Below are 11,064 nucleotides of genomic sequence, written 5' to 3'. Positions count from 1 at the left end.
TTTACGTTGAATAAAATGGTTTTATTGCATCACTCATTAATTTAAATTATTTGGCGTGCTTTCGCAAAGTCTACTTTTTAAATAAACGTACTTTCCTTGAATAGGTTTTGTTTTCATGGATTACTTTACATTTTTTTTTGCATAATAGTATTCTCCGTTCTCTCTTACCTGAGTTTTGGAATAAACAAAGCCTCTTGTAAACAAACATTTTCATTGGCTGCCGGCCACCGCGCACATTATTTGTGTGCAAGAAATACGTAGTCCCTTGGTTACGTACCATTATTGTAAGTATTTTTACACTGCCTTTTTTATAACAATTGTTATATAGCATTATAGCGTTTCACTATTAAAATCCAATACAGTTTAATGTGTCAGCAAGTATTTACTTACAATTATGTTAGCAGATGCCGTGTGTAGTGTACAGTTGATGCCCGGCGCAACAGTTGTATGTATTTCGGATTCGCGCGCGCACGGTTTATGGCTGACGCCGGACCGAGTTTTGTAAAGCACAGAACGGGAAAGCCTTTGAAAAGTGCACAGAAAACTATTGTGTTGAATCAGTTGAATGTTTTTAAAACATTTTCAGACAAATATCCGGATTGTCGTGTGAACGATATCGCGAGTTTAACTGCGGAATTTACGAGTGTTTCGAAGAGCAGTGTGCTTCGTGCAAGGAAAGAATTACAGGACACTGGGACATTAACAACTACCGGGAAGAAAAGGAAACTTGAGTATCCTGTTATTAAAATTTGTGATGATTTTGTGAAGACGTCTATTAGGCGTAAAGTGCATAGTTTTTTCTTCGCAAATGAACCACCTACGCTGAACAAAGTGCTATGGTGCTTCCTGTTATATTACTTCTTCGTTATTTTATTAGCACCGACTGTACTGAAGTGTGTGTGTTGCAACTAGTGCTTGGCGCGCAATATGAATTCAGCCTATCACTTGCTGACGCGGCGCAGTGATACGACGGTGTTATTTCAAAACTCAGCTAAGAGTGAACCCACGGTCTTACCCCTAATTATAAACTTAAAATGTGCTATGCTTAAGCGATAAAAACGGTAACATAGTTACCAGCCGCAGATAATTGTTGTTGCCGCACCATGTCGATGAACTCACCTTTCTCCATGACAATTTGAAATGATTTGCAAAGTGATTTATGTTAGTGCTACAGACATATAATTTTTATTTATTTTTTTTTTTTTAATTTTTGAGAATCTGTTTGTGCTTCTTCAATATAGTCTCACTTTAATTTTAGTTACTTGATTTAAACTGTGATTTATGTGACAAGTTTTTCAAAGGCGGAATGTTAAATTTTTTTAATGATATATGTTATTTTAATAAATATTCTCAAATTCGATTTTAAAAAAATTTGAAACTCGTGAATTTTTTTGAAATTCGATTCGAACTGAAAAATCACAATTCGCAGATGTCTAAGAGTCACCCCTATTGTTCAGCGAAGATGTTTTGAACACATCTGACAAAGCACCTCTGTATACAAATGGAACAATGAAGTGGCTTGCACTCGGAACAGCAGCTACACCTTCCAGACTAAGCATATATCCACGAACTACGAACATCTTCATTTTCAAATGTCTCAAATCAATAAAAAGCACCTTTGAAGTATTGCGATTATTTATTAAGATTTTGTGGTTTTTTGACACGGGTCCAAGTTTTCCATGCATTCAGTTTTCAGCTAAATGGCATATGCATGTTTAAGTAGTACTAGTTATTTATTAAAATTATAGAACCATATCTGCTACTTTGCACTTCAATGCATTTTTTAACTGTTCCCTTTCTCCATGTTTGCTAATGATGCAAGACATTATAGTTATTCCCACATGTAGGAGAGTGCATTTCATGGTCTTATTACATCTACTATATACAAGGGCTGCTCACAGGCGAGTGTTCCTGAAGGGTCATTATACTGAGGAAATGTAAAGGCAAACAATATTGACAAATAAATGAAAGTACTGAGGAGGGAAATATTCTTAACTTAAAAATCTCAAAAACTCATTATTATACAAAACAGCCAACAGTGTATTCTCCCAAACATTCAGCCAAGCCCCGCAAGCGACATGGCCTCCTTATCCTATTGAAATACAGCCACCAAAACACTACTGACTCAACATGTACTTTCATTATAGTGGTGGTCCAGACCTGACCCACCCCCTTCAAGACAAGTACGGTCGTGTGATGTCCGATGGAACAAAAGTGCACTTGGCTAGCTCGAGAAGAAAATAATGTTAACAAGAATTGTTTAATATAACTGATCAAGGAGAAAAATTTGTCATATAGTCCCATCACATAAATTTCTTAATTCGAGCCTGACAGTGAGGACAATGTAGTTGGTTAGTATGGTTGGCATGAGTTTGCATCTTGACTGTAATGGTGGGTCCTGATCGTGGATGTGCAGCGTGGTCAGCAAAGCAGAGTCTCCCTTGAAGGTGCGTCTCGGCGAGTACAACGTCACCACGAACCACGAGTCTCTTCGGCACGAGGAGTACGGAGTGTCTGCGGTGGTGGCACACCCCAGGTACGACAACGCCACCCTCATCCACGACGTGGCGCTCCTGAGGCTGCGGCACCCGGCCAAGAAGCGTCCCAACATCGATGTGGTCTGCCTTGCGTCTCACACTGACTGGTCGCTCAACACCAGCTGCGTCGTTACTGGCTGGGGGCGGAGCACCGAGGGTGTGTGTTGCTAACAAGCAACAGTGAAAGGACTTTAATCCGGCATTCTGAGGTTCGCCACATTCTGTAATCCGGCAACAACTGTTCAAATTTTCCAGGTGTTGACCTTGACCACATCACATTACTGCCCTGCTGGCGCTTTTAGTTTGCTCAGAGGTTGTTACTGATAGTTTTCATTTCAGTACAGAGTTTTTTAACAGGCTACATTTCCATACTGATTTTTGAAGAAGATTACTTGAATACCGGAACAAAGTGATGTCACAGACTTTTTTAAACAGTCTGTATTTTTTATTACCATAGAAAAATTTATCATAATTACTAATTTGTTTCAAATTCCCATAAATTGTCAACACACAATCTGGCAAGATTGCTAATCCATTATGACCGAACTTCGGAACGTTCCAGGTTGGAGGCCTTTCACTGTACCAGTTTCTTTTTTATCACAAACTTTTCTGGGCAAATGCAAGAAACATTATAATTATGTAACTTCCATGTAAAAGTCACAAAGTTTCTGAACAACACAAATTTTACAAATGGAGTGTGTCTAAATTGCACCACCAACTTACAACAATGTTTGTTTCCAACTGTAACCAAGAAAATTAGGGACTTAAGTACTTTTAAGAAGAAATTTTACATTTATATAGATAATTGCAACAAAACATGTATTTAATCACATAGGTAATTTTGAGTACAACATAATGATCTTACCCTACCAAGTTGCAGTATTTATAAAGGTAAAAAAATTATTTAAAAAGAGATAAAATTTTTACAGCCGATAGGATAGGTGATAGACGTTGACGTTGTTTCATCAGACATGTTGAGTGGCACAAAATTTGCAACATTAATAAACACTGAAAATATTTAAATGTCTATTTTCTCTTACATAACTGTTCATTCATTTTATTAATAACTCCATAAAACTATTGATTATTTTCGATAATTGGCTTTCTTGATGAACTTACTGGTTCTGGAAGATTCTACGTTTTGTGAAAGACACTAGACAAATGCTTCATACAGCAATGTCCGACTCCAATTCAGCATTATTCAGTTTCAAGTAGGTACATACTTCTTGCAACAGCAATTTTACCCTTAACCAAAATAAGTTTAAAAAAAATTAATCAAGAACTTTACGAGCAGTACTGTTATGAGTGGGGTAGTAAGGAACCATCCTCCCAGCATTTGACTTAAGTGATTTCGGGAAACTAAAGAAAACCGAAACCAGGATGGCCGGACCAGGACTCAAACCCTGGTCCTCCAGAAAGCAAGTTCAGTGTCTTTCCACTGGGCCAATTCACTCCATAGTAAACAGGCCTATGTGTGATGGTTTACAGGTGCTCCTCACTCAGTTGTCCTGAAAGAAGTTCCACTTCCCTTGTGGAACAACTCTAACTGTCAAGTTGCGCTCAGAAAACAATTCGGAGACACCTACATTCTTCCAGAATCGACAATCTGTGCCGGTACAGAGGGGAGGGATGCTTGTGACGTGAGTATGATCTTCAGTCAGCCCCGACAACTGCCATTAGAAATTATTCAAAGCTTGTTGGTGGTGCATTAGTCACTTTGATTTATTTTTTAAGTGTTTATAATTCTGAACCAATATCCAATACTGATAAGCCCATTATTGTAAATTTATTTGATAGCAAATAGTTGTAGTGTGTGATTGAAATAATTATGATGAGACAACGGCAGCATAAACAGCAAAATAATGTTTGAAAGGGTCCTTACTAGGTCTGTGGGAACATTCAAATTTTTGAATACAAATACCAATGTGAATTGTTCATTAGTATTGGATTCAACCTCGAATACTAACACTTCAAAACAACAAATATTTGGCATAGCATACTTCGTGAGTTTGTCATAACTAAAATTCACTGTTGGGGTTAGATATTGCAAAATAAATAACTTTTTCTAATTTTTAAAATAGAGATTCATAATAAAAAAAAACAATAAATGACCTTTTAAACATTCAACAAGTATAAGTTTTTTTTTTTTTTTTTTTCACTACTGTCTTGCTAAACAGTAAAGGATAAATCGCATGAACAATTCAAAACATGGCATATTTGTAACTTTTAAAACTTTAAAATAAAATATTATTTATGTGTTTTTGTCACACGCACCAAAAGTGAAAAAAATTAAACTTCAACAACCATATACTAAAACACCACAAAATACAGATTCTAATTCTCATTCTTATTACTTGAATTCTATATTTGTATTTGTATTCGGACAGGCCTATTCCTTATGTAGTGGGTCACTCTCCCAAGGTGATTACACCGCCCTTGTTTCCGCTGCCACCGACGCTGACCTTTTCACAAACAACTCCTTTTGTCCCCTTTTTTTTTTCACTCAACACTGTCTATTGTTTACCCAAGTACTCAACTTCGTCGGGTCCCTGTTCGGGCGCCAAAATATGTAGTGGGTCACTCTCCAGTAATAAATTTAATAACACCCAACTACAAAAGAAAATCTTTATTTTCACCACCTTTTCACAGCTCCTTCCAATACACCGTTACAAGCCTCTCTCTCCCTCCAAAGACAAAGTTCCATATCCTTCCGCGGTCAATATTTGCACTTACTTCTGCCAAATATATACTTCAAAGTAACATAAGTTTAACAAAAAAAGATACAAGATTTTAAACCACAAATTCATTTACTTTACCATTATTTAACAGCTTACAATAACTTCTGGCAACCTATAAAGAAATAGTTCCGGCACAATATGGCGGCAGCCTACAGAGATTGTCTCTCAAATAAAGTGAAACGTCACTTGGCCAATCACAGCTAACTAGGTCACACCACCACACTTTCAAACACCTCTTGGCACCAGCTGGGCGGCCCTTCCTTACTCCTTCTTCCCAAAACCCGGCTTAAACTTCAATTTATAAATCATCTCTGCCAGAAATCACCAACAGAAACAAAGGAGTTATAGAAAAACATTTAAGGAATGCAGAGACAAATATTTCAACACGAAACAACACAAGAATAAATATTTTTTTTTATCTTCTCAAAATCCCACGCTAAAGAATCAATGTTAGGGTAGGTCAGTGCCTAACCTCCTTACACTTACGTAACAAAAAAATATTGGTTTAGGAAACACAATCCAACCTATTCAGCACGGGTCTATGATTCATATTTAATTACCAGAAATTTGCCTTGTACATAACATGGACACACTCTATTAACCTTTTCAACATTACAGTATTTATTAATATAGCATGACATTTTCAAGCAGATCACCAATTGAAAAGTTGGTTGGAATGTCATAAAATCCATTTATCCTGACCTGAAACCTAGAATTAATTTGAAATATCATAATTTCTGTTATCACTTGAAGTAGGTATGGGACTTGCATCAGTAGTACTTCACCTAACCAGTTTGTTATCTCTCGGCAGGGTGACGGAGGCGGGCCGCTGGTGTGCGAGAGGCGGGGCCAGTGGTACCAGGTGGGGATAGTCAGCTACGGGATTGGCTGCGGTAGGCCTGGAACCCCCGGAGTCTACACGAGAGTGGCCACTTACCACCAGTGGATACTGGACACGGTGCTCAGATACCGCAGGGCAAGGTAGCTGATGTCACAGCGATGAATGGCCAACACCTCCAGCACAAATGCCATTATTTTCCTTCAACACTGTTAAACCCATCCCTAAGCTATTTAAAAAAAAAATCATATCAAGTGTACAGTGTATTTGTTTACTGAATATTTGGTGGAAGGCAACATTTTTTCCTGAGTGAAGTTAAATTTGCCAAGTCACTTCCACTTTACATAATAAAGTTGTAAAATATTATTAGATATAATATGTGCTAATCTATTTATTGTATCAATTCACATTCTTAAATTTTCTGTAAACATAACATTTATTCAAAAAACATTTTTTAGATGATAACTGTGAGTTTAAATGAAAATATAACCTACCAAAATAAACACTTGATTATGTCCCTCAAAAAAAAAATATTTTTATAGGGACACAAGTTGTTTTGGTGGCCACACCACTAGCACTGTTGGTGCATAAAGTAAATTTAAAAATTATTGCCAGCCAAATAATTTTTAACATGCATGGCTACACTATCATGTATAGTTATTGTTATTCTATATCAATTTAGCTGTAATTAGTACAGAATTTAAAAATAAATAATAATAATATCGGTACACTTTAACACCATTACTATTTTAATTTAATTCATTACAGTTCACAATCAAACAACAGACAATTACACTGTCTTAAACAACAAAACACATCAAAACTCTAGAAAGAAAGTATGATTCATTGAAACCATGAAAATTAACCTTTCAAATACAGATGTAAATAATTCAATCTATTATAACAAGACACCCATTACAAAAAAAATTACAAGCAAACAAACCACTAAATAGAATCTTAGTACATCACAAAAACATGCTCAGATTTGATTGGTAGCCACAAATTAATCTCAAAACAACAATAAAAAATGAACATGATTGTGAACCTTTTAAAATATCCAAACACAAAAACTTAAGCTTTTTCGAGTCAGTCTTTAAAATGCACCCAAGAGTCCAAGATTCGCCGTGTGAAGGGGGCCGGCATGCGAGGCATGCTCAGCTGCAGGCTGTGCTAGCTCTGTCCAGGGTCAGGTTACTCAAGCTGTTCAACAAGTCCTGAACGTCCGAGTCCACCTGCTCCTTGGTCTGGCTCAGCGTGAGGCGGGTCGAGAACTGGCCGATCATCTCAGCTTCGTCCGCTTGGCCCCTCTTCTGCAGGTACGTGCCGATCATCTCTATCACCTGCGACCAGCAGTTTGTCACCACCATCATCTCCGGCATGTAAGACAACACTTGCAATAAACTATGTAAAACACAACGTAAGTATTGTTCCAGGTCCAACTTTCTTTCATTTACCATAGCCATATTTGAAGAGAAGTGTTTCTAAAACTTTAAGGCAGACGTTATGCGATGGTAGAGAAGATTCTCTGCTTCATTCGGACCTCTGAGTAGTCTCCCCGATGGCAGGAACTTATACGGATAGCTGCAAAGAACAACTACTGCTATGGATGCTGGAACTGGAACGATGTCAGAAATCAGCGACATCTGTGGCTCCTAAACAGTCTAAGATTTGGAATAGTCTCACCATCGAAGATCTAGTAGGAACCAAGCTTAGCAACACAGTCATCTCGTCGCACTCAGAAACGATTGTGACGAACATGGTAGACTTACTGGAGCGTTGATACTCCCTTATTCTGATACTAGAAAAATCAGAATTTCCTATAACTAGCACTTTGCCACTAACTGTTAGCTAAATCGGAGTAGTCACAAGTCTTAAAATCTCCTGCGCGGGCCCTAAGTATTCAGCTAGCCACACATGTGAGATAACTTCTCGTGATGGCGTCCTTCAGCTCTCTTTTTATTCTAATTTTGAAGCCCTCCTAACTTTGTTTGTTGTAGCAACCAAGGCACAAGGTAACTATGAGAAGTATTTCCAACTCGAGTTAATAAAACCTTTTAAAAGAGAAAATAACAATGAAATGAGTGGTGCATAGAAAAGTTGAGAAATGCAATAACAACTTCAAACAATATATAGTTAAAAATCAGAAATTACCTTCTATCTACATCCAAACCAAGGTGAAATGGTATGGCTTACATTAAGTTAGCTCTCTCTAGTTATGCTTAAATCGAGGGTTGAAAAAAAAAACTTTTTTTTTGTTTAAACCAAGGTTTTTTTGGTTTATACCGGTTTTTTAAAATTACATTAGTTATTTTGGTTCTCAGCATATTCAAATGAAAGCCATACAACATCCCACTTTCTGCCACTCATTTTGAACCAGAAAAGTTATAACACCAAAGAACAGAAGTCCAGCAAATCTGCACATCTGACTGGGACTTAATCACAGAAAGGATATTTCGGTAAAAATCTTACATCGCGGATTTTCAGCAAAGTAAAAATAAAATTACGAAAATATAATTTCCCAACACTAGAGACGTTCCTGTTTTTACCCTGAAAACAGTGTTAATAAATTCTTACTAGTTTCTGGGAAATCCCAGTTTTTAGCTCAAATTTCAATCAATATCTGTGCATTTTCGTTGCCACTGCCATTTATTGTTTACCCACACCTGTTTGTGTTTATTTGGAGAACTTTAGTCAATGGTATTGTAGTATAATTAAAGTAGTTAATATGACTGTGTATTGCAGTTGTAGGGAAATAATATTTATAATTTTTGTTTGTTGGTTGTTTGTCCAAATATCATTAAATTAAGAAAGTATTTTTTTTATTTTTTTAAAATTAAATTTAAAGTAACATAGTAACATAATAAAGTAACATAGTAACAAACAATTCATAGGTTACGTACTCAAAGTAAAAAAATACTTAAAAATATTGTAAACAGTTGTTGGGTGTAGTATAGATACACTAAAAATTCCGTAAATTCATGTGAACGGTTGGTTAGGCCAAGATAGCTACATTTTACATATGTAATTCCTAAGCCACCAAAATAAATATTTTATAGTATTTTTCATGTAGCTATACTAACCCAGCCAACCATCCACAATGATTAAAAGTATTTTTAATGTAACAGGCCTTACCTAATCAACCATTCACAATATTTGAAGTTCTTCAGAACACACACACACATCAACACAGGTAAACAATTAATGGCAGCAGCAGCAGCAATGTGAGCTAAAAATTGGGATGTCTCAGAAATTAGTAGGTATTTATTAATGCTGTTTTCAGGGTAAATACAAGAACGTCTATGGTGTTTCAAAATTGTATTTTTGTAATTTTATTTTTAATTTGTGGAAAAGACACAATGTAGATACTTACTGGTATTTACCCACAGGAGGAGATTCTCCATAGAATGGGTGTTTCCCACAGAAAGGGGATTCCAGCCATTCCAAAGTAATGGATGTGACAGACATATTTATTATCACTAAAAATATAGAATAATCATGTTATTGAATTTTAAATTTGAGGACCACGTACATTTCAGTACTTTATGCCTCTCTTGTAACTTTTAAAACAAAAAAAAATACTGATCTGATCTGGTACAAGTGATTGTAACAATATTTTTTATTTGTTCTGATAAAAGAACAAACAATCATTAAATATCGTTAAAATTAACACATCTACAACTGAAAAGAGAATATGAATTTTTATTTGGGTAACGGATGTGACACCCTGAAGTAACAGTCCAGTCATCTTACTAAGTTCACCTCGGAATTTGAGATACCCAGCTATAAACTCGTATAAACTTGTATTTTGACATCCTAAAAAGTTGTCTCAAAACCTACATATGGTAGGGTGTACGCGACTATTAAAATCTAAGGTCAAAGGTCACAAAAACTGATTTTTTGCACATTATTTGCAAATATCTCGTTTCCTATGGGTTTTTAGCTATTTGTATTTATTATCAATATTGTAGAGGATTTAATTCCCTACTACTTTTGTTCCAAAAATATTTTTATACATTGAATTGTTTTCGAGATAGAGGGCGGAGAGCTCGCGGTTAGAGCATCATTTGTCAACCGGTAGTCCCAGTCAAAAACACGCCATATAAATTTTATTAATTATTGATAAATACATAATTATTAATAATTTTCATTTATTATTAACTATTACATTATATTTAATAATTAGTTTACTTAAGTATCTATTTTTAATTATCAATTTATTTAATAACACCTGCCCAAGTAGTTATAGAATTGGTAGGAAAATACTTAAATTATATTTCAATTCTAATTTAAATTATATTAATAACTTCTTAAATAAATAAAAAAGAAACTCTTAATTAATATGTTTTTATTAGAAAAAAATTCCATACATTTATGATTGTGGAAATTTAAAAAATTGAATAAAAATTACAAGAACTACAACTTATAATTTTAATTATCTTCATCTTCGTCTTCAGACCGCTGTAGTATTTTAAAGTCCTCTTCTTTATCGTCTTCAACGACATTTGTCTCCAGGTCTTCCATGATTTTGGGTGTCAAAGGTTATGTCTTCATTGACATCACTGTACTAAATTATTTTCTATTTAAAATGTAATAAGTGGAAATGAGAATATAATTAAAATGTAATTAAAGTTTGTCCCTTAATTGTTTTTTTAATTTTAGGAATCAGTTATAAGTGTTATTGAATAGATAGATATTTAATTAATGAAAAAAAAATTAAATATAATGTAATAGTAAATAAGAAATGAAAATAATTAATAATTATATATTTATTAATAATTAATAAACTTTATATGGCGTGTTTTTGACCGGGACTACCGGTTGACAAATGATGCTCTAACCGCGTGCTCTCCGCCCTGTATCTCAAAAACGATTCAACGTATAAAAATATTTTTGGTACAAACGTTGTAGGGAATTTAATCCTCTACAATATTGATAATAAATACAAACAGCG

At 35.1% G+C, this 11,064-nt stretch overlaps 2 protein-coding genes across 6 annotated transcripts in view; one reads left to right on the top strand and one right to left on the bottom strand.

Moving 5' to 3' along the window:
* Positions 1 to 6,849, top strand: part of LOC134542947 (phenoloxidase-activating factor 2-like) — a 76,162-nt gene extending 69,313 nt beyond the window's left edge. For 3 of the 4 annotated variants that reach the window (XM_063387588.1, XM_063387581.1, XM_063387597.1), the window contains 3 exons: positions 2,417 to 2,694; positions 4,026 to 4,177; positions 6,087 to 6,578. In XM_063387588.1, coding sequence (XP_063243658.1) covers positions 2,417 to 2,694; positions 4,026 to 4,177; positions 6,087 to 6,260 — 604 coding nt within the window. In that variant the 3' untranslated portion in view covers positions 6,261 to 6,578. Of the gene's footprint in view, positions 1 to 2,416; positions 2,695 to 4,025; positions 4,178 to 6,086 lie in introns of all 4 variants that reach the window. The other variant, XM_063387573.1, reaches the window with a different exon arrangement.
* The window catches only part of LOC134542970 (ankyrin repeat domain-containing protein 54), a 41,102-nt gene continuing 36,877 nt past the window's right edge, over positions 6,840 to 11,064 (bottom strand). For both annotated transcript variants that reach the window (XM_063387616.1, XM_063387609.1), the window contains exon 6: positions 6,840 to 7,453. In XM_063387616.1, the coding sequence (XP_063243686.1) occupies positions 7,268 to 7,453 (186 nt within the window). In that variant the 3' untranslated portion in view covers positions 6,840 to 7,267. The remainder of the gene's footprint in view (positions 7,454 to 11,064) is intronic.

This window comes from Bacillus rossius, chromosome 1 (genome assembly GCF_032445375.1).
Source record: "Bacillus rossius redtenbacheri isolate Brsri chromosome 1, Brsri_v3, whole genome shotgun sequence".
Classification (NCBI taxonomy): Eukaryota; Metazoa; Arthropoda; class Insecta; order Phasmatodea; family Bacillidae; genus Bacillus; species Bacillus rossius.
The sequence above is the reverse complement of the archived record's forward strand: the minus strand, read 5'-3'. Positions and strand labels throughout refer to the sequence as shown.